General features: G+C 39.1%; 1 protein-coding gene across 1 annotated transcript; it reads left to right on the plus strand.

Moving 5' to 3' along the window:
* The first annotated feature begins 5,284 nt into the window (after positions 1 to 5,284).
* Positions 5,285 to 23,980, plus strand: LOC131682966 (uncharacterized). The gene is made up of 4 exons (XM_058964797.1): positions 5,285 to 5,542; positions 23,083 to 23,320; positions 23,380 to 23,510; positions 23,569 to 23,980. The coding sequence occupies exons 1-4, from the start codon at positions 5,449 to 5,451 to the stop codon at positions 23,868 to 23,870; spliced, it is 765 nt and encodes a 254-aa protein (XP_058820780.1). The 5' UTR covers positions 5,285 to 5,448; the 3' UTR covers positions 23,871 to 23,980.
* The last annotated feature ends 621 nt before the right edge of the window (positions 23,981 to 24,601 follow it).

Consider the following 24,601-nt stretch of genomic DNA (forward strand, 5'->3'; position numbering starts at 1 on the left):
TAGGCCTTGTGTTATAATAGGATAAAACTAAATACGGGGGTTCCTATTATTGGCATGTTTTGCTGATACACTACCACAATCAAATCCAACTTTTTGTATCCATCATACAGAAAAGAATCACCAGTGCGGCCAAACCAAAACATGAACTTGTAAATATAATGTAATGCAATTTCAGGTATAAGTAATCAATTACTTCAAGTTATTCAACTAATTGTTGATTGCAGATATTTTATTTTCATCTGCACATACAATTCGGATCGGGAGAAAGCAATGTGTGATGTGAAACTTGTCATTCAAGTTGCTAACGTTCGAATGGTTTTTTTCTGCGTGCGCAATTCTGGGCGCTCTTCTACTAACAGCTGATGAGTTTCATTGATGTGCGATGTTTACGTTTGTTTTGATCGGCTGAAAAAAGCAGAGTGATTCGTTTTACAAATCACACGTTGGCGTCCATGATCTGGATATCTAGTTAGAATCGACACAAATGGAATATGAGGCATTACGTTTCAACTAGATGGTTTTTCGATGAGGTGGAAATTGGCACACCCATGAGGCGATAATTGAATCGTTGAGGTGGGAATAGATGCACAGAATGGAACATTTATTTTCATTTATGCTGAGAATTGAGGCAATTCTGCAAAATAAGCATTATATAGATGTTTAAGAAACAGTACACTGATACTTTATTCTGAGAAAGGTTATAGATAATAAGGCTTCTTTTAAAGTTGTTCAAAAAATAGTGCGACCCTCTCCCTAATGGTGCCAAAATAGGCTCATCACCCTATGTGAATTGAAATGATACAATACCACATATAGTGCGAAATCGCATGCACCATTCGCATATCCCCTGAATTAAAAAAACGCGTACTTTGAGACCGAGCATAAGTAGCCGCTTTCGAGTAAGTTCACAATATTGTGCTTACGGGAATAAATCTAAATATCAACGCAACTGATTTGACATTGGTAAACTGAAAATTTTGGTTTTCGTTGAAATATTTCGTTAGTATTTTTAAATCCGATTCAATGTCGCGCACAATATCCAGGCAGTTATTGTTCGGGTAAAACAACGCTGTGTCATCAGTAAAAAGACGGGGAGTCCCTTTTAACCCGAGTCTACCTCGGTCATTGATATATAATAAAAAAAATAGTGGCCCAATATTACTGCCTTGGGGTACTCCTGTGTCTATTGGTTTATAAGAGCAAAAAGAGTCTCCAATAGATACGAATTGGTTCCTATGCATGAATAATATGATTTGCCAATACCCTGATACCATAGCATTCCAACTTCTTGAGCAAAATTGAATCGGTTGAAAAATGATCGCGTAGAAATTTTTCTAATGCCAAAAGTTCCGGAAAATAGTTTTTTGCCATAAATCAAGATTTTGAGGGAACATTTTTCAAACATTGTTTTGTGTTGCATTTGGCGAGATCCACAACCTATACTAGGTCACTATAAAAGTACAAAATCACTGTAGCATAGTGTAATTATTCTTCCGCGGGGCATTACATAAAAGGATAAAGCCGGGTGGAATATAATACAGGTATCTATTCATCTATAGAAAATATGATCTTAGCAATATGTACGAAAGTCGCTCAATTTCCAACAATTGGAAACGAGCAATTTGAACTACGAACAGCCGGCCATCGGGAGTATTACATCTCATAAACACTTCAATGATCATTTCCAAAGTTTGCAGTACTAAGCAAGCGTTCAAAAAGTATAAAAGATATCCCAAATGAATGTGAACAAATTCACTGCGAAATGTTAATGACAAGTTGGCATGTTCACTCTCCCTATCAGATACGTTTCCATAAATGTAAACCAAATGCCAAATTGCAAATAACATGTTTATTATGCGTAATAAATAAAATAAACATAACAACAAGGGCTCTTGATCCATCGGTGGCTCAGAAGAAGAATGGATGGGAGGAGAACAATACTGGCAAAGATCGACTGCCAGCGGTTCAAACTCGAAAGTGTGACACAGAGTACTGCACTGGATGATTTTGAAAGAAAGGACCAGGAGTGCGATTTTACGAAGTTTTAGCTTCCGATGGTCCTACATTTTCCGACAGTGTGAAGTTCTGGAGTATTGAAATGTTTAAAGAAAGAAGAAACCTATCACGTTGATACACAATCGGGAATAGCGAATCAGAAAAGGTGGCTATATGTTAGAGATTCACTCAATACAGAAATGGTAAAGGCTATGATGCAAAACCTTGAGGCCCAGGCCCAGGTTAAGTCTTCGGTATGGAGCAAAACCTTGACCTACTCCTAGCATGTTGCTAGTCGCCTCTTACGACATGGGAGCAGGTTTCCAGTGGTTCTATTCTTGGCTTGTAAAAAAAAATTTAGCCTGCCGGACATCCCACGGCTTTGGCCCTAGTTACTAACACAGAGCTGTACAAACTAACTATTACAGTTAGTCCACGGATCCGGCTGCATCCTAATGATCTCCTTTTCTCCCGATGTTGAAATCTTGTCTCCGGCCATCCAACAAGGTTGACTAATAGAAACCGACCAAAATCACAATTCTTTCTGCTCAAAATATGCGGTTCAGTGCATGAAATTAGCGGGGATCAATCACGAACGAGCTTCGGTCGGGTGTTTCGTTGTGTATCCTACTTTCTATCAATCAGAAATGAAAATAATGACCTCTGCTAGTAGTTGGTAAACGACACAAACTGATTCATCCACCAGCCGTGTACAGCTCACAAATATATCCTTCACGGTATTGTACAGCCCTTCGTGGAGACGCTCTATACGCTCTAAACAGCCCAACACGAATGATAGTTAAACGAATCTGTAGCGGACCTATAGGGGAAGATTTTATCAAAAGTTGCTAAAAATTTTTTGACAAACTGTAACATCAGCCGGAAGTCTATCATAGTAACCATGCAGTGCCAAAATTTCACAACCGTATATCAATAGCAGCCTGAGAAATAAACAAAAACAAGAACATGTTCTTCTAGTGTGATTGATGTGGCTTATGTAATCAGGATTTTCAACTCACATAAATGCTGTTTTACCTTATTTATCAGTGCAATCCTGTGTTATTTTTACCGTTATTCTAGGTCTACTTATCAATTCCCCTTTTGCTACATTTATATCTTTACTCCATCGATGCAAAATTTTTCAAAACAGTTTTTCGCTATTAATGCATGTCATACATAGTCCAAAATTTAATACAACATTGCTGAAAACATGTTTTCGACAAAATGATGAAATCTATGTTGTACAGTAAAAGATATAGGCTTTCAAAATCTTACACGACTTTCCTTCCAAAATTTTGAAAAGGGAGTCGTTAGTTACGACAAAAAATAATCCAGATCATTGCTGATGAATCTGCGTCGTTAACAATGCTCCCCACACCTTATTATGACGCGCCTCTCAGACATGATTTTATGTAACATACCAACAAGCTAACGTGTGCACTATACCATCTAATGTTTTGCCTAGCAAGGCACGTGTGATGACCGTCTACGGTTGCTTCTTCGCAGGCAACCCATGGCGCAGTTTTTTTTTTATTAATTGCTGACCTAATCAACTTCTGTATGTACAAAAAAATAAATAAACGCGGAAGTGAGACGTTTAATCGCGATGATACCGTTTCATACGCAGACATCATTGAAACGCAAATTGTGTTCGAGTTCAGTTTTGAGCCCGGGTTCACTGAAACGGCAAATGTTATTTAACACGTCCGAATAAAAAAAAAATCGGATTAGCTTTTTTTAATGGACTGTTAGATTTTGTATATATTTGAAACTATTAAAAGGAATATCTTCGAATTTGAACACACGCAAAAAATCTACGAGCATGTAGATTACCTCCTATGTAACATTACCTCAAACCGTTTGTGTTTTTTCCGAGAATCATTTATTCTCAATCTACCACTGCTGAATCGGTATACGAGCACTTGTGACGAGGTGTCAGTGACAGTCAGTCAGTCAGTCACTCTCGCCTGGAAGTTTATCAAATTATACCAATCTGTACGTCAATTTCAATCTAGCATGCGGCTTTCATAGCATCATCATCTGTCGTCTCGAATCAGCGACACGTTGACCGAGGTTCCAGCGGGGCGAAGATGCGGTGACACTTTGCCTGTCTGGAAACCCTTTCTTCTTTACCTTCCGTTTTTGCTCTCGTGCGATCGATACTTCCTTATCACTCGCTGGTGGTGGTGGTGGTGGCGACCTTGAATGAGTCATTTACCGGCAGTCAAGGTGAGTACGTTTGTTTGCCTTTTCTTTCGTCTCCCCATGTTCCGATAAGTTCGTTACATTGGAGAAAGAAGATAGAAGTAAGACTTTACATGGTAATGCCTACTCGTTCCAGTTACCTTACCTAGCAACGTACTCAACAAAGGCACATGATGCTATCTTCACGGCTTGATTTTATGAGCTTGTTGTCCAGCGCATGCTGCGATCCTCTTATGCGTAGAGATACCTACCTAGAAGTCGAAAAGCAACAACTAGCCGGAGTATAAAGGAAACATTCTCACATTTTTGTCATTATCGTCATTTCGCTGAGCACACTTGCTATGAGCAGTCGGGAAAGACTATATACGTACTCCTCGGCGTACTCTCTTTTCTTCAAGCTATCAATGTGTTATTAATTGCACTATAGCAAAGAGGGAGGTATTGTCGATCAGGAAGCAATTTTGGTATGTTTGCCTTTCAAATATGTATCAGGTGTAATATCCTCAAAAGCTGCTAGTAATTTTTGTTTGGATCAGCATGCTGGTTTCGGAGGCATGGGTTAATGAGCGCGGTCATATATGAGATTCCCATGAAAATCTATAAGGCTTTAAATGCATAGAATTGCTGATCTAGCCGAGTTGTAGTATCAAGTATGAATCAAACCCTATCAATTTGGATATCAAAATTTTTGGAACAGGCTAGTTTGGATCTATGATCGATACATAAACAGGCTCCTTTGCAAATTTGTTCTTTTGCTCTTTTGTTCCTTCACTCCGCAGCTTCTTCGCTCTTTGCAGATTTATTTATACTGAAATTTAAAGACTGTCTCCGTCCAGTATTCAATCCCGTACGGTTCCAGAGCATTTGATGATCGTTCTTCGTCCATAGTATCGTCGATCTTGCAATATTTTCCCGCTCTGCTGGGAACGGCCGGCTTCTCGGCTGATTATAATTGCAATGACTATGCGGATGGCGATCGTCATCATCATCACCTCCATCATCAGAAGCTGACCATCATCGGGTTCTCTTTTCTCCAAGAGTTTTATTGGTCCATTCCTCGCAGCCGGTTCTGTTAGGCGAAACCCGGGCAAGATAGAATTTCATTCGTGAACTTACTTTCGCAGCCGAAGGGAGTGTTTGTTGTGAGGCGTGATAAGTGTGATTATATTGGCTTCGAGACTGAACCGTTTTTTTTTTATTTTCTTCGCTGAGGCGTACGTGCAGTGCAGTACCGAGTGATTGAAGATTATGATTTCGGGTTCCGGGAAGCTGTGGCGGCAGGTGGCGTTTGCGGTGGCACTGCTGGGAGGAGGGATTCTAACGGTCGTCGGTGGATTTCCTCGTAAGTGCTCCAATTTCGATCATGCAATCAGTGTCAATGTGCAAACTGCAGTGTATGTATAAGAATAGAACTGTGGCCGACGCGGTCATAAATCATTGCCGGAATCGGAGAAGCAAGCCGCAAAAAAGCCGACATGCACCTACCGCGGGGTGATGTACGACGATTGCCGGAAAAGGAAAATTGTTCCGCGTTGTCTGAAGTGAATAAGCACAAAGGAATAAGAACAGTGCGTAATTGGTTCTCGTTGTCTTTCTCTCTTTCGCTGACTGTGCGATAAGAATGAGATGGGATCGCCCTGGTAATTATTTTCAAGTTATGACCTGACGCGGAAAGGTATCCGAAGAATAAGGAAGAGACGGAAGGAGTGAAACGAGGAGAGGCGAGTTATTCACTCTCGACATTGGCCTTGAAGCATCGTACACTTGATCGTGCAAAGCGTATGTAGCAGTGGTTTGGATCATTGTTCGAGGAGGGGTATGGTATGCGATGGGATGTTCCACGGTCTGGCATGGGTGCAAGTGGAATTAAAAAAATATCGAGTGGCAGTGACAATGTTTTATTAAAATTACAGCTGTCTCGAATTATCTCATTGTGAGATGGCACTATTTTTATATGATAGAATAACTAAAATAAGGTGAGGTCTGAATTTTATCGCATGTTCAACCAAGGACCGCAGGGCCGCATCTCTAATACCATTCGACTCAGTTCGTCTTCGTCGAGCTCGAAAAATGTCTGTATTTGTGTGTATGAGTATGTGTGTATGCATGTTTTATTTTTACCACATTCTTCAATATCATTGAGGTATATATATGAAAGAGGTAGTTTCAAAAATACAATCGATATTCGTCTTGTATTTAATCATTCGCATCATTTAGTCATATTTCAACAATTTCTGGATGGGTCAATTTCTAACGACTCAAATTCGACTCGTTTTGGCGCTAGACGGATTGAGGCAGGCAGATTGCCTTTCCTTTGCTGATGTTATTAATTTCCAACCGATTGTGAATTTCGTCAGAGATAACTGGACAACTTTAGTACGTGATGTAATCTAACCGGAAGCAAGTGCGCAATTGTCACGCGACACGCGTCTAAGATACTCTTGGCGTCATCTTGGATTCGGCGCATCATACATCAATTAGTTATGGAATTTTTTGGAACTAGAGTCAATCCGGCACTAACTTAGTCGTATCACTAAGTTAGTGTCGTATTCTGATGACTTGAATCAAATCCATTCATAAATTCATGAACAAAAAATTACGATTTCTTGAAATGAACGATATAAGTAAAATCGTGATCATGATCCTGAAATTATGGATAATAAACATCGTATTCATGCAACTATTTGTGTTTTCAAAAAACAAATTCGCGCTAAAAATGTACATGGCGTTACATTTCGTTACGTTTAGTTGGGTTACTGTAGTTGTTCGTTGGAAATGTTTTCGTTTCTCACACCTGTTTCTCATATATTGCTGAATCGATTCTCACAATCTTATTCTTAAATGAAGGGTATAGTATTCACATTGATTGCTACCGATTGTCATTTTAACGAAGTATTGGTTCCGGAGTTATAAGTTAAAGAATACGTTCACACCATAAATTTCCCAATTAAACCTTTTTGCCCTTCTCCTATTGAAAAATTATGCAATCACTCTGACAATCGACTTTTCAACAGAGGTCCGGAGAGCCGTAACTCTTATACCATTCAACTCACTTCCTCGAGTTCGGCGAATGTGTGTGTGCGTTGTACATACGTATTTGGCTAACAATCGCACATCGGTTACTCAAGGTAGATAGTATTGCTAGGTTGCTTTTGAATTAAATTCTGATCCGACATCCTGTTTCAGAGTTGCTGGTTGACAAGTGCGATCATACAGTAAATTCCCATATAAACTGGTACTGTCATGATACCTAGAAGATGTAAAACTTATTAAAATGCTTGTTAAATTACTTAAATTCGCTGGCCTGTAGTCACTTTGATCACATTGGTCACCTAGAATGTCTTCATGCCCCGGAAATCTTGCCAACGTTCAGAGTTAATTTCACGCCTATTCCTCAGAGAGCATTCTTGACCGTTTTCCATCATATTCTATATATGAAGTGATTGGTGCGATGCTTCACTGCCCTTATATGCAAAAGTGACGTAAGCGCCACTTAGGTCAAATTTCATTTTTTCATATTCCTGAGTTCTCCACAAAAATCCACGTCTTTCAGCGTAATTGTCTTTAAAAAATTATGCAAAATGGCCTTTTAAAACGAGAAAAACAAAGTGACGTAGACGTCATTTTTTTTACCAAAGTGACGTACCGGTGAGTTTAACAAAATAAAACAATTTATTCTTAAGCTGTTGTATCATAAGTGATGTTGGGAGCTAGATAAGCATCATTTTGTGATGTAAATGGCAAGGGTGGTATTATAATTAGGCTAGGGTGGTATTCAAATTAGCTTTTCAGCACGATAAAAAATTTTGGAACCATTTATTTATTATGAAGAAGTCTCCAATGCAAGTTAGAATGCTTCTTTAAAGCAGCGTGCTTTGCCTTTTTCAACGTGGATTTTTGATACCACAATAATGTACGAATGTATCTTGGTGAAAACTTTTGTTCAAAACTTTGACCGCTGTTGTTCTATATCTCATCATTTGGTGCATAATTGGTACCCAACCAATTAATTTCAAAACCAATTCCAACCAGAACACTTGCAAATGATCTGGAATTTATTCAAGTTTCATAAACCGTAAGTTGAACTGTATCCGGCTCCAAATTTATATGGAAATTTTATGGGGTCAGTCCAAGGCAATTTTAAGCCAGTTTTATCAATTTTTCAAAGTATAATATGAAGACTGGTAGTAATATAACATGAACATTAATAAATTGTAAATTGAAAGGCTCTAAGTTAATGTTGAAACCATCTGAGAGACGTTGTGGATTCATAATTAGTAACCCATACCTTTAAAACGTTTGTACCTGAATACACCTGTTATTTGACACACTCGATCTACTAAAAATATAATCATATATAGTCATCAGATAACACGGGGCCAGAATATACTAGGAAGACTTCAAATGTGCTTGAATAGTTTGTAGACAACCGATATGATGTATTTTGATGAGCCGTGTAACAGGAATATACACTAAAATAATTACCAAAGAAGTGGGAAACCGGAATTATCTGGACCAGTCGTTAAGTGGAACACTGCATCCAAATGTCTTCAAATATGATTGTATTTTTCACAGATCACAGAATTTGATGTGCCGCATGACAGAAATAATTACTAGAATTGTTTGGTCCGATCTTCCATTTTCCAGAATTGTTAATAAAGTGTCCCTATTTGACATTGAATTTGCATTTTCCATAAATTATAGAGTTGATATTATTTGATATGTCGCATGACAGAAATGTTTAACAAAAATGTTTCATCCCGGGCGACTTTACATGTGATAGCATTGTTCGTAGAAAACCGAGCTGGTGTACCTTGATGTGCCGCGTGACAGGAATATTCATTTAAAATTTCGTCCGTTGAAAAAGAATCCGGAATCACCGAATTGATTTAAAGTTTCCCCGTGTGTCCGGATTACTTTACATTAACGACGCAGAATCCCTATGGATAAAGACTCGACACGTCAATCGTTTGTTTACCATTTATCTGTCAGTGTCATTCCTAGCGAGCACGAGACCTGTCAACGGCCCTCGTTCCAGAAGGATTCAAAGCGATTTTCTTCGGATTGACTACTTTTGACAGGTCTCGTGCTCGATTGGAATGATACCTATAGATAAATAATAAGAATAAGATAGAGATAGCGAGTCTTTATCCAGAGGGATTCAGCGTCTTTACTTTACATGTCTGCATTGCTTATAGATCATCGTTAATGTGCCGCATGGCTGGTATCTTCAAGTATTAATTTTTTTTTGCAAAAATGGGTAGCGCATTCCGTATTCACTAGGTCTTCCAGTCCAGAACCGCTTCTACGTTGCTTGAAAAAGGCCATAGTGTCATAGTGCCATAGTGTACAAATGTTGGATAAAATATACGATACATTTTATAATAATGCCTGACTTGCAGCTAAACTTCGGAAAATTGATGAAAATGTGCTGAATGGCCCTCGGACATAACCCACAGAACATCCGTATAGATACAAAACCGACCACCTGACCAGACCACCACATATAGCCTCGGAAACTAACCATTTTCAGATAATTGTAATTATAAATGTAAGTATAAATTCATAACCATTTTCAGATAATTCAGTTGAAACAGTTGATAATACACGACACGTTTTACCCGGCACTATTGGTTTGTATACGTACGTCAGAATTGCATAAAAACAGCGAAATGAAATCGCTATTTTTTGCAAAAGTGACGTTAGCTAAAATTTACAAGGATTTTGCAAAAAAGTGAAAATATAAGCAATTGGCTATTATCTACGATAGATTGTATACATTTTGTACAGAACAGATAGTTGAAACATTATTCGTGCTTTTGAAAACATCACGAAACACAAAAATTTGTTTCCTGAAAAATATTCCTATTGGCGCTAACGTCACAATTGCATAAAAGGGCAGTTCAATTGGCTGCTATTGAATTTCATTCCGATCTGACTTTCGGCTCCTGAGTTATAGCTGGGTTAGTGCGGTCACATAGGAATTTCCTATATACCTGTACATTACTTAAACGGTTAAAAACCACAAAATGTGATTATTGCAACCACAGCAAATAAATCAATTTCGACCGAAGTTCTGGCAACATTGCCCAGACCGACTGTCAAATGAACTTTTTGTTGCTTTGATATTTGAGTTATTAGTGGATACGCGAAAGTATTGCGAATCTTTTCTAAAATTCACTTTGCGACTTTTCAGCCATGGACCACCAGGCCGAGCGTCAAATTACGCGCTCATTTAATGTGCACCACTGCGAGTGTAAAAATACTTTGACGTTTTTGCCTTTCTCCTATAGAAAGGTTATGCAATCACTCTGAACATCGGCAACCTAATCCCGGCCCGGAGGGCCGTCCCGTCTGTCATATACCATTCGACTCAGTTCGTCGAATTCGTCAAATGTCTGTGTGCGTGCGTATGTGTGTGTGTGTATGTATGTATGTATGTATGTATGTATGTATGTATGTATGTATGTATGTATGTATGTATGTATGTATGTATGTATGTATGTATATATGTATGTATGTATGTATGTATGTATGTATGTATTAGACCCCTCCACATTTTGAAAAAGCTTTGAAATATACATGGGTCAGCTCAGATTTTTGTTCTACATGTGAATTTAAGAAGTTTCGCCAAAAATGACTTAATTTGGACATGATGTAGAGGTGTCTCCCATCAAAAATCGTGTTTTTGCTATGTTTCCATAGTAAGATCGCTTACACTCCGATTCAATAGGCCCTATATGCCCACATATCATCAAATGTTGTTCCTTAGACATATCTTAACATGTTTTAACAGGTGAATATAGTTCTAATCGCAATAGAAAACTTGTTAACTGGATTTTTATATAGAAAAGTATATCAAAATCAAGAAAAATTAGTAGTATTTATGTATGTATGTATGTGACCAAAAATAAGCACATCGGTTACTCGGAGATGGCTCAACCGATTTCATCAAACTTAGCCTCAAATGAAAGGTAGAACATTTCCATAGGCTGCTATTGAATTTCATTAAATTCCGAGTTCCGGTTCCGGAGTTACGGGTTTAAGAGTGCGGACACATAGCAAATTCACATTTTTGCCTTTCTCCTATAGAAAGGTTATGCAATCACTCTGAACATCGTTAATCTAATTTTTTTTACTTACATAGGTTTTCTGTATTATAACAACGTCGTAGTTAGGGGGATACGGTGAGGGGAACCCCCCCCCACATAACTCACCACCCTTCCCTAAACCGCCCTCTACGCGAATAAAATTTTCTAATTCCTCTAAAATAAACTTTCCTTGTGGGTCTGAAAAACCAGCAAAAATTTGTTTTTGAAATGATTTTGAGTTGAGAGACTAATTTAAAATTTCTTTACAATTTGAAAATCTTTGGCGGGGTCCAAACCCCCGAACCCCTTCTTCTGGATCTGTCGCTGGTTTCAAGTGAAACACATAGCAACTCAAGTTCGTAGCTGTCGATTCATTGTACGTATGTGTAAATCGCACAGAATATCTAATAGTTCCATCAATTTACTAAACATAACCAGCCATGCAATCGTAGTTTGGATAAATGAGAAAGGCAGAATTGCACCACTAGGTGGATTAAAACGGGTATTTAGGAAAGAAATACAACATGTTTCATTTTTTGCCATCCTCAAAACAAAAATCATTACAATGTTAAAACCATCAAATGAAAGTGAAAAAAAAAACCAGATATGTGTTTGGAAAATACTCCTATTTTATGGAATGATTTTTTTGTGTGAAAATACAGATATTTTCAAGACGCTCATAATTTTGAACGAAACGAGCCTACGGGGCTTTTCGGACCCCCTATTCCGTCAACCACCGTTCAGCGGCTTGCGGCTACGCACACGATTGCACACGCCACATCAAAGAAAATACATGAGACGCCAATCGACAGCTGTGACTAACCAGATTAAGTTTCTGTAACACATTTTTTTTACTTCTCAATGAGTTTCTTCAATACATACTTAATAGGTAAACGTAATTACATTGAAAAAAAAAAATAAAAAATAACCCCTACATTGAAAAAGGGTGGAAAAACGTAGGGTTTTACAAATCTTCGCCTAACGCTGCCATGGAGTGGTGCAAATGAACCTTTATGGAACCATAATGTAGCTGACACTTGAAACTATTAATTATTTATATTTTTTCACATCTAGCCATTTAAAAGGGCGATTTGCTTAGGTAAGTCCGAATAGCCCCGGGTACCCCTTATAATTTTCTTATGTCTGCCGCTTGCACTTTTTTTTAATCTAAAGATTTATTTGAAACGGCTCAACGCGTTATCACAACTGAGCCGTGGATCTTTCAATTTTTTACATTATGTAAAAAAAATAATAAAATGCTATGAATGTCGGTCTTCCAGATCTTGTTGACGCAGTTTGCTGCTGCGCGTTGAGATCCTTTTCCTTGGCGGTGAAGCCGCTTGGGGGTCATTCAGTCTACCTTCTCTCGCGTTCTCGTTCCCGTCCATGTCATCATCGGTACTGCTTTCTTGCTGTTCACGATCAGAAGTTCTTATTTGTTTCTTGTTCTTACGGGTCGCTGTTGTAAATCCGTCTTCATCGGTATTTTAGTTTGAATTTGTGTCTTGAATACGCAAATTGGAATAATCCAACATTCCCTTTTGCGAATTAATATTGAATAGTGCCAGGTGGTTGGTTTCCTACCAAAGCGTCAAGAGTTCATTTTCGCTTTCTCGCCAGCAAACCATAGCTTCAGTATTTGCTTCCCGGGAAATCACTCGGAACAAGCCAGTTGCCTTAGGCGCTCACATGTGTTGTGTGAACTGTTTGGATTTTTTTATGTCTAACTAGTGCAAATTGGGTACTAGAGATGGTTGGGTTTCAATTTTTTTCGTACCAGAACCCGACCCGAATCCGAGAGCTTGAAAGTTGAAAAGCCCGAACTCGACCCGAGCCCGAAAGTTTAAAATTTGAAAAAAAAAAAACCGAACCCGAGAATTTCAAAATTCGAAAACCCGAACCCGAACCCGACCCGAACCAGAAAATTTATAATTTGAGAAACTCGATATGAACTTCACTTATTAATGCGAATCAACGAAAGATCCCTAAGATTTTTAATCTTAGGCACCCGAGCTGTACCCTAGGCTCAACTAAGAATTTTAGAATCACTCGAACCTGAAGTAGCACCATACACGTCTAATTATATTTGCCTACGGCGAATTCCGCACTAAATCGTATTCAGAGTTGGCAGCACCCTCTCAGATTTTAATGAAACTTTCTGTACATGAGAACTTTGTGACAAAAAGCCACTTTACATACTTCATTTTCCCCAAAATGATCAAGACTGTCTTTTGAAAAGGGTCAAACTTTTTTTTACCATTTTCTAAAATGGCTATAGTCTAAAAATGTCAAATTTTACAAAAAAATGTTGTAGGAGTTATTATCACATAATTAGTCAAATTTTTGAATAAAAATATTGAAAAAATTCTTCATTGACTCCTGCACTAAAAAAATCGTTTTTAAAAAGTTAAAGTCCATTTACAAAAAAAAAACCATCTTTCATTTGGATGAAACATTGTTTCCTGCCCACCGTCAAAAATTCAAGTTGGGATCTTTCAAAGAAAAAAGTTTATTAAAAAAGCTTTTCTTTGTCTAAACTGATTTTTTCTCAGTGTATTTGATCGAAAACTAAACCAATGAAAGTCATAATAATCTCAGAATCCAATAAAACTCAGTTTATGAGAAGATATTGTCTAATTTAGCAACTAAGTATATTTTTTTTAAATCAAGAATCTCATTGAAAAGAGTTTATGTCATTAAGCAAATATTTCATTATTCTTTATTTTCTTGCTTAGTTCTGAGGAAGGATCACGTGGAAAACCCGTTAACGTACAAGTGCTTGAGCCCTTCGCGACCTTCCACGGCATCTACACACGCGATTATGCAAACATGATAACATCCCGGTGATCAGGTGAACGTCTCAGCGCTCATAATTTTTTTTGACTACATGACCGGGAACTCTAGTGATATGGGGTAATTTACTCCCTGTCAGAATGTGAATTGTACACCATAAACTAAATATCAGAATAACGGTCCACGTGACCATCCAAGAACGCACGCGAATAAGTGAATGGCCATACGGTTACAAAATCGAGTTTTGTACACGCGAAAGTATATGCACGCGAGCACACGCGACAAACACGTTAACATACGAATGCTTAAGCCCTTAGCGATCAACCACGCACACCTACGTTCGCGATCGCGCAAACTTGATAACACCCCAGTAATAAGATAAACGTTTGAGCACTTACGAAGTTTCAAACGCTGTCTCAAACGCAAACCTACAAACGTCCATGTTCGCGCGATCATGAATCCGTCACGTCCGGAAATTATTTTCATCCGTCCTAGCAACTTGGACCAACCAAAAAATAATGCTCTTATCCACTGGACAACACGTTCCATGGCGACATGACCGGTTACTCTAGTGATATGGCAGATCTTGCTCTCTTCTTGCATCTAAACCGAATACCGAAAATTAAGTATCAGATTCACGGTTTGCGCGCGATCATCCAAGAACACACGCGAATATGCGAAAGGCACACGGGTTTAAAATTGGATTTATACGCGTGGAGATACATACACGTTAGCACACGCAAAATGCAAACGCATACGCGAATAAACACGTTAACGTACAAATGCTCGATCCCTTCGCGATTATACACTCTACACGCGCACATATCTGCTCCGTACAACGAATCACATTCAGAATCACGGTTCGCTGCAATGAGCCATAAGCAGTGTTTTAGACCTTTCGAAAACCTAGCTCTACATCTCCAGTAGGACAACTCTCGAAAAAAAAAAGATTTTTAAACATTTCAGTTCCACAAAATTGTTACCATCATAGAAGTACACCATTTTATTGAACCGAATAATTTGATATATCGAAAAGTTCTTGAGTTAGTTTTGTATTCCCCTACCTTGTATTCCCCCCTAGGTTGAGAGGTTTTACGGTACTGCAAACATCATCAAGCATATTGCGTGCATCAGTGCTAAAGAACCTCTGACAGACATCGAGGAGACCGAGAGGAGAGCTTATGGGCTTTTTTTATGTGTGGTATTTTTTCATACTTCGCACCTGCTCAAACACTCGCGAGTCGAGGTGAATTGATTTTTGCTATGGGCCGTTTTTGTAAACATTATTCCACAGCTTAATGGCGGGGTTGTTGGACACGGCTCGCAGTGGAGGTCATTGTGTGTCGATTTATCGGTTGACTTCGTCATCGTGCTAATTATTCCAAAAAACTGTAAAAGTAGAAGCCTATTAGTGTTAATTAAATATTTTGCTCATTTGAAAGTTTACATTCAAGTTTGTTATGAATATATACCAAATTCGTTACTGATACTTTCTGCATGCATCATGCAACTAGCAGTTGGGAAATTGGATTCTGAGATGATTATGACTTTCATTGGTTTAGTTTTCGATAAAAATACACTGAATAATAAAATCAGTTTGGACAAAGAAAAGTTTTTTCCAATAACTTTTTTCCTTGAAATTTTGACGGTAGGTAATTATCTATCTTAGAACAAAATTTCATCCAAATCAAAGATTAGATTTTTTTTCGTAAATCGACTATAAACTTTTAAACTCGATTTTTTCAGTGTAGGAGTCGATGAAAAATCTTTTCAATATTTTTATTCAAAAATTTGACTAATTTTGTGATAATCATCCCTCAACATTTTTTGTAGGATTTGTCATTATTTTACTATAGCTTTTGAAAAAAAAATGGTAAAAATGTTTGGCCCTTTTCAAAAGACAGTCTAGATCATTTTTGAAAAAATAAAGTATGCAAAGTGGTTTTTTGTGACAAAGTTCTCATGCACAGAAAGTTTCATTAAAATCTGAGAGGGTGCTGCCAACATTTGTTCGAGTTGGCGCGAAATTCGTCCTATGGAAAAACGAATTACTCAGCTATACTCGAAACATGCCACATTGTAAACACACCACACACAGTCAATAAACGCACTGACACAGACAATTTGAGTTACACGTATGCAGGGGTTTTACACACAGTCAAAAACTTAACAACACAGAGAGGAGAGAGAAGAAAAACAAACCTCGAAAATACACACACGGATCCCACCTAGAGAGGGGTACGATCACTGATCATGAGTACCGCTGTGATCAAAACAGAAGTGGACACAGAAACAGCAAACACAAATAGTTTTCTTCGTTACGAACCGTTTTCGGAAAATTATTAAACCGCCACGTACGTGAGTCAGTGGCAATATGCAAAGTAATATTTTTCAAATTCAAAAAGCATCGCGCCGATAATCATACATTTCTTGCACATTTCACCCACAGAACAGCTGAATATGACAATTGCACCAGTATACAAAGGTGTGCTTGACGATACCACGGTAACTAGCTTAGTAAGTGTTCAGGTCTATCAATGTTTTTTGTAATGTAATTTTGACTAAGTGTAACGTTTTGTAGATTCCTTGAGTAAGGCGCAATACATGCAGCCGAAACGTAGGATGATAAGTAAATATTCCGTTTGTTAAATATTTCAAAGACTGGAAGCCGAACATAACCCCTATAAAAAGAAAGCAATCAAGTTTGGGACTTTTTCTCGCTATTGAAGGTGCTTTTGACAATATGTCCTTCAATTTCTTTTGGGAAGCAGCATGAGGTCATGGAGTACCTTCATATAACATGAACTGGATACTCGCAATGTGTCTGCGGATATCCTCAAAGTGGTGTGCTGTCACCACTTCTATGGAACCTTGTCGACGATGGCTTGTTGAGACAACTTAATGAGCTTGGGTTTTCGACGTATGGTTTCGCCGATGATTATCATATAACGATCACCGGTATTTGCATTAATACACTTTTTGATTTGATGCAACAAGCAATGGTGTCTCCAATGTTAGACTATCAGTCAGAGCTTTTTACGCAACGAAGGATTTCAACTCGTTCTTTGACTCTGAACTTGTTGCCGCAGATCAAGTTGAGTACGTTGGGGTAATTCTTGACTCAAAACTTAATTGGGCAGCTCACATCGATTTTAGGATCAAGAAAGCTTGCATGGCCTTCGACCAATGCAGACGGGCTTTTGGCAAACCCATGTACATTCAGTGGATCTATAGTTTTACTTTTAAAACTTTCAATGTGAGAATTCATCTTCGCGAGGAATGGCTGTCTGGCTGGATAGAGCGACAACTTGGAGAATACGTAGTTTGTTATACTGACGGTTCTTTGTTGGAGGACCGAGCCGGTGCTGGTGTCTATTGTGGTGAAATGATATTAAGCCAATCTCATTCGCTTGGTAGTTACTGTATCGCATTCCAAGCAGAAATCTTTGCGATTCTGTGTGGTGTACAATCGGCTTTTCGACAGGGAATTTGCGGTAAAAGAATTCATTTTTGTTCCGATAGTCAGGCTGCCCCGGAAATGAATGGGCTGACGAATTGGCTAGAGCGACTGACCGGCTGCATCCAAACACACCAACTATTGGCGTGGCTTGCAAACTTGCGTTCAAACAAAGACTTTTCAGCTGGATAAGAGTCCGAAAATGTCAAAGAATTGCATTTTTGCAAGCACAATTGCAGTATTCTAGTCAGGGCATTGACTGGACATTGCAAACTAAATTATCACATGGCTGCTATTCAGCGCGCTGAGTATTATTCATGTGATCTTTGTGAATCCGATTACAGAGCGTCATATCATTTGATATGTAACTGTCCTGTAGTAATGCAATTACGTTTCCGGATTTTTATTTCTCTACACATAGATGAACCTATGTACAGAAAGCTAAAACTGAATCTAAATATATTATTGTTTCGAATCCACTGTGGTGAAAATCTATAGTTTAAGCTGTATTTGAATGACAATATATCTTCGGGTGTGTTGTCGTTCTGGTATCTCAATATCCCCTCGGGGGTGTTGATGTATCCGCTCACTGTTTAAATCAACATTCTAAACCCTCCAGGAGTTGGAAGTTTTATTGTAGTATCTGCAGGTCGTTCAGCATCCTCCCGGGGGTACAGAATGCTTCGTTTTAATTGTTATGTGTCGTTATTTTCCTTACCCTTAACCTAACCACTTGGACAATCTTTTCCATCAGGGAAATGATGAAAAGACGATTCATAGCAGGGCACAAATCTCCGATCAACATGGGGAACGTGCTATTTGAACCAGGCGCCACTGATACCTGATTCCTGAACAGGATGGTAGTAGACTTTCTCCCATGATATGCGTGTTGTATTACATGCAGTAGGTGCTCGCCCAATCGTTGGACTTCTTGTGTAGGAAAAAAATGTACTGCGAGCCGTTTTGACACATAAAATGTCATTTGAGTTCGGGTTCTAGGGACAAGTCGTTGAAGAAATCAAGGAAGAGACCATGCAACTGAAAAGTGATGTAAGCCAAGTTGGTCGGCATCTACAGACCGGTTCATCTTTCGACATGTTTCGACATTGAAGTAGATCGATGGTTCTCAGTAGATCTCTTACACAGCAAAGTCCGGTCAGTGGGCTAGCCACGGGAGCTAAGGAGGAAAATCGGAGAAAATCGTGATATCGTTGTCTGGAGAAATTTAACCGCCGATGATATGTCCGTCGGAGTAGCAGACTGCTCAATGGCTCACGAAAATGGGCATCAGTATCGGGAGAAATACCGTCGCCAAAAAATTCTCAGCACCAACTAGCAGCTAAATAGGAACCAGTTGCGCCGAGAAGGATGAGAAACCCTGCGAAAGTGGTTGTAAAGAGATGATGATGATCATTATGATCGGAACATCCGCATCGATTCGTATCTCAATATGTGACGACCTGTCCACCAGACCTGAGCAGGTTAGATAACTAGAAACCGCGAAGGTTGGATTGCAAGCAAGAAAAAGCAGCAATGGAAAAAAACATGAACGAATACCACAAAATAAAAAGAGCAAGAGCACAACCATTACTGAAGTAGTTCCTAACAGTTACTCCGGGTGGATGAAACAAGAGCTTTAGGTTTACTCGGTAGACTAAACTACTACAAACCAATCCGACACTACCACGAACCAGCAGGCAGTGGTGTCTTGTGAAGATTCCGTCTCGATAACGGGAATTTACCCAATTTTATCTAGTCGATTGATACTCAAGATTCGCTCCTCGAAGAAAAATCTTCATAGTTTGAGGGTTTCTATGCCTTTCTTTTATAAGAAACATAAAAAATAAAATCCCTTGAGAATTTTTTGCGCTCGGGTTTGATACAACCCTTTCGAAATCATCGGAAGGATATGATTCATTATGTCGAGCAATAGACATAGTTATGTTATCAATAGTCGCATTGACTATGGCAGCACGAGTATCGTGAGTTGTAAGATCGGATATAGGACATGCGTCAATAGCACTATTTGTAAGTACACATGCACGAGGCATTTCACGTGGATTCATCATGCTATTTTTGTTTGAAGGCGGGGTGGCAGCTTTCCAACCTAGAAGTTTTCTTTATGGGAGTCCGGTTCTTTAATCAAAGTAGAGGTAGTTTTTCCTCCCAAAGGGGGGGGGGGGTAAAAGGCCATTGAAGCAAAGCAAATCAATAACCTGGGAAATTTCTAGACCAATATGTGAAATGGGCGGAAGTCCAAATGAGAGTCTCTCTGTGTTTACTTTCTGTTTGGATTATTATGGCGCCAACATAAAACTTTCCAACATTGTTTTAATAAATTTTGAAAGACTCTGATGTCGTCTAGCATATTATGCTAAGAGTAAAGGAGCAAACGTAGAAACGGCCGAGTTATTGATGGAAGAGAGAGTAAACAAAGACAAACTCTCATTTGGACTTCCGCCCTTTTCTCATGTTGGTCTAGATTTGATGTAAACAAACAACTAGGCTAGACCAGTGAAATTAGTCAGCATACACACCTAGAAAAAATAGTGTAAATTTACGTCTCCTGACCCTGACATATACGAGCATCAAAAATGACTTAGTTTTACGTTTGATTTTAGTTTTACATGACGTTTAATTTCCTGACTCATGTAATTTTACTCTACATAGAGCGTTTGTTCTGAATGGTATGAAGTGTAATTTTATGTCATTGTGCATGTAAAGTATATGTATCATGTAAAATTAAACGGAACACGGTAATGTTATGTCATTTCGTGAATTACGAGTTGTTGAATTGTGTCATGTTTGCAATTACGTCAACGATAAAATTCAGATTTTTTTGGTGTGTAGGAGTGTCATTCCCAAGTACACACAAAATTATTGTTTCAAAGCTGAACTGATAAAGAAAGTTAAAGCAGAAAGCAAAAATGCGCATAAATGAGACTCTACCAAAGGCGTCAGAAGACTACGCCACGGTCCTGTTAGTCCAGAAGAAACAACAAACAAGACTTCAAATTTAAACAAAAATAGCGAAAAATATTGCAGTCTCTCGGTTTCATAGGCATAAACGGGAACGGAAATTTTGTCATAGCCAGTAAAGCAGGCCGTCTTTTTAAAGTTGTAGCAAAGATCGTAGAGTAAGCTAAAACAATTATCATCGAGAATGGTACGGGTTAGACCATGAAAATTGAAGTCGCCTCGAGCGTTAGATTCTCTGTTTCTTCTGAATTGATCAGTTGCTGTGCTTCGGATTTGTGTCAGAGCTCCCTCTTGCCGGTATACTTAGCGGTCATTCAAAAGAGACAAAAAATATTGTTACGAAGACTCATTTGCTTGTATTTAGTATAATACTGCATGCATGACGCGCGGGACCAACAGACAACCGATCATGCAGACGATCCTTGTCGAAGAAGATGCAAAGCAGTCTCGCCAAAAGGTCACCCGACACTAGTTTGAAGATCCGGTGTGATTGTCACTAAAAATCGTCGCTCACTGGAGCAAGAGGTCATTGAAACAGACAACCCCGTCCTTCAGTAGATCCACGCACGCCAAGCTCGAATCGATAACTACACCATCGATTTCAACTTTGTGAGCGGGCATGTAAACGCGTTAGTTCTTCATGAGCGGGTATGTAAACGCGTTAGTTCCTCAGGAAAGTCTTGTCGCCATTTGTTTGCTTTAGACAAAATATCACAATCTTGAGCTTATCTAGGCGAGATATGTAGCACAGCTAAATATTTCAGCGTCTTGCGGAATATTGGAATACTTCCGAAAGAAGATCAGATACGGTCAAACCCAGTTCAATATGTTCGATTTTAAATATAAGCGAATCTTGTTCGGTATCCATTTTAGGATCATTGGGGTCAATTCAGGAGTACACTTAATATACGGTAGAGTGCCAATATTTATGATCTTCCTTAAATTTCAAATCGGACACACCTCAAAAGTCCCCAGGCAAAAGTTGAGCGCAATCGAAAAACAATGTCATGAAGCAAGCGTCAAGATCTGGTGTAATGTTGAAAAAATGTCTTTGTGGTACAAGGAAGATTTTTGAATTGAGATGTGACTTGAGTTTGGAAATGAGGTTTTTATTTTTTTTTTTGTATGCCAAATGTTTTAGTTTTTTTAGGTGAAAAACTGAGATTCCGCCAAGGGCGCTAGAAGACCACCCTACGGCTCTGTGTGACTAATGCTTTGGATGACTTGGAGCGACTCTCGAAAGCGCTATTTTTTATTATCTCTCTAGTAAATGTCCGGACAATCAATTGAATTGGTAATCATTGTCGGTAAAAGATTTTTCAACAGTAACTATGTCGCTAGCAGTCAAATATATAAAAGCCTACAAAAGTCGTTTCGTGGGCTTTGTAAAAAATAGTATATTCTAACGAAAGATAATTTAATGTGTCACATTCATGACAGAACTGCGAATAAATTCTGTAAAATTAGCCGAAAATTCTGTCTAACAGTATTTTCCATACATCTACTCTAGCATACTTCAAGAGCAATTTGGTTTAAAAACTATACCAACATTCACTATAATTAACCTTATTCTTTAGAACGTCCTTCGGAGTTATGGTTAAAATTGGTCACAATGCAGTTAGCTTCAGGTTGGTAATTACGAGTCATAGCACTTACAACAAATCGTCGCTGCTGTATCAACTAGTTCAAAATGGCATTTCGTTACCTCGTGATCTATGTAATTGTTCACCAGTCCTGAAGTGTCAGAAAACGATCTACATTTCCTCTATCCTATCGAAACTGGCACAAAACCTCACACGTACGACGAAATCCCGTTCTAACGAGAGCTTGTTACGAAGCCGACACAACACTGCACTTGTTTCTAGCGGCTATAGGTGACAATTTCACCCCATTCTTCCGCTGAGGAACAATCCTTCCGAATCGTCTCAGGTATCGTTTTCCGATCATTCAACTTTGCCGTCGGCCGACGTCAGATGCATTTCTTTTCTCATTCGATTATCTTTATTTCATTTATTCATATTCTTCGGTCGCACATTTCCAGGGCAGATATGGTCGTTGCAAATGGTATTTTGAGTTAATAAGTTTATATTTTATTGATTCAATATGAATAATAAACTTTTTCGTTGATATTTGTGAACTATTTCTCGTAAACAAATGAGAAATGCTCCAAATCGAACCCGTTGCTTCTGGTTCCCATCAACGCGACAAACGGTATACAACAAATTGTTGATCATTCACGATAAGCTTGCGATTCCCATGCCTACTAGATGCGAACAGCATACGCAAGGTGAACAACTTTTGGCAGGTCAACACAGAGCGCGGAAAGGTGCTACAAAACGGTAGCAGGCCTGCATAATGTGGCTTGTGCGTACAAGTCAAGCCTCTAGCTAGACGCGAACGCGGCCCCACCGCCGATTAAAGTAGACCGATGAGCATAGGTATTAGCGAACGGTGTGTCAATTGCGCTATATTTCTTGGAACTTTAGAAGCTTCTGTTGAAGTGATTAATTTTTATATGAAATCATGGAAAAATATTCATTAATTATCATCTTCTAATTCCAGGAGGCGAAACGAATGGGTGCCTGCGGCATTCCCCATCCCTTAACAAGTGCATCGAGCGATCCGTTCAGTACTACATCACGTACATGTCGAACGGTAAGATTTCCGACCGATACTACGTGATGTCCATCGATCCGCTAGCATTCCCAAACACCACTTTGGTCCGAAACAGAAATATTCAAACGTACTTCCTAAGCAGGGAGATGAGAGGATTCAAGAATTCATTCGTCACCGATGTCAAGTAATGTCGATCGGTGTACTCGCAGCCGTGCTCAAATCATCAACCACTCTTTCTTCCAGGGCAGATCTCAACAAACTGGAATTCCTGCTGCAAATTCACATGCCAGCTTTGGACGTGCATGGATCATACAGGGCGGAACTGGCACACGAACGACAGATCGCTGAATGGGCTAAAATGTTTTCCTCGATTCGTGAGAATTCACCACTAGTAAAATCTAACCCTGTAATCTAAAAAGTTTTTTCCTCCAGGCAACTCCACCCTTCGGATACACCTTAAGGGAACGACGTACGAAAGTGACGACCGGATATACGTCCGGGTGAACATTACCGACTTTGATCTGACGATCGGCGATCATACGGTGGGATTCGGTTGGTTCACCATGAGCGGCAATTACTCCGAGCATAGCCAGAATTTTGATTTGGAACGTGGCCGTAACATTCTGTCGATTGTGGAGAATGAGTTCACCGAAAGTTTCCGGCAAAAGTTCCAGCTGTTGTTGAATGAGATTTTGCGATTAGCGCCTTTCGAGCGGTTCTTTCCCAGTCAGTAGTAGAGGTAACCGGCAGACCGAGAGACGTTATCAGTGATGCGATGAGTACAGAGGGGAATGTAAATAGAGCTTTATTTGTAATAATAAACAATATTTATTTTTGTACGAAATGCTGGTTTAATCAGTTTATACTTAATGAACATGTCCTATGGAACGAGTGAAATGGATTCCCACGGAATACTTACACAATAAAATAATGTAGGTTTCACTGTTAGGTGAAATTTGAACATAATTAATTTTACAGAAGTCTTGTTAAATATAAATAAATGTTCAATAACTATGTATGTTAAACAGGATTGTCTCCGAATAAGGTAAAAAAGATTACTGAGCGACTTGTTAAACTACAGTATTAGGCGAAGTGTAAAGCTTTGTAAACAAGTTTGTGGCCAACCGTACCTTGAGTCGGGCCAGGCAAGTGTTCTTCCTGTACGAAGACAATCTGGGCGGCAAACTCCAGATTGTCTAATTAACTGAGTCTGTTGGTTCTCTTGTGTCTTTCAGCACCAGAGTTTCTTGATCCCTTAGACTCCCAGTTCTTTACCATTTAGCACCACTTCGGTGATTCCGAGGGAACAATGCGTTCTGCCGATACCGATTCTTCTTCTGTTTCGTCATATTTCTTTCGGACGAACCGGTAGGGTTGTGTGGTCCGCCCGGCGATTCCAGGTAGAGCATGGAGCACTGGCGCCCGACCACTTGTACCCAGTGCTCTGTCGCGATCAACTCCACTA

This window comes from Topomyia yanbarensis, chromosome 2, assembly GCF_030247195.1.
Source record: "Topomyia yanbarensis strain Yona2022 chromosome 2, ASM3024719v1, whole genome shotgun sequence".
Taxonomy (NCBI): domain Eukaryota; kingdom Metazoa; phylum Arthropoda; class Insecta; order Diptera; family Culicidae; genus Topomyia; species Topomyia yanbarensis.

Bases quoted from the DNA above. Each gene is read 5' to 3' on its own strand.
- LOC131682966 (XM_058964797.1), top strand. From the start codon at position 5,449: ATGATTTCGGGTTCCGGGAAGCTGTGGCGGCAGGTGGCGTTTGCGGTG. The intron at 5,543-23,082 runs GTAAGTGCTCCA...TTCTAATTCCAG, and splicing joins GGTCGTCGGTGGATTTCCTC to GAGGCGAAACGAATGGGTGC. The intron at 23,321-23,379 runs GTAATGTCGATC...TCTTTCTTCCAG, and splicing joins TCATTCGTCACCGATGTCAA to GGCAGATCTCAACAAACTGG.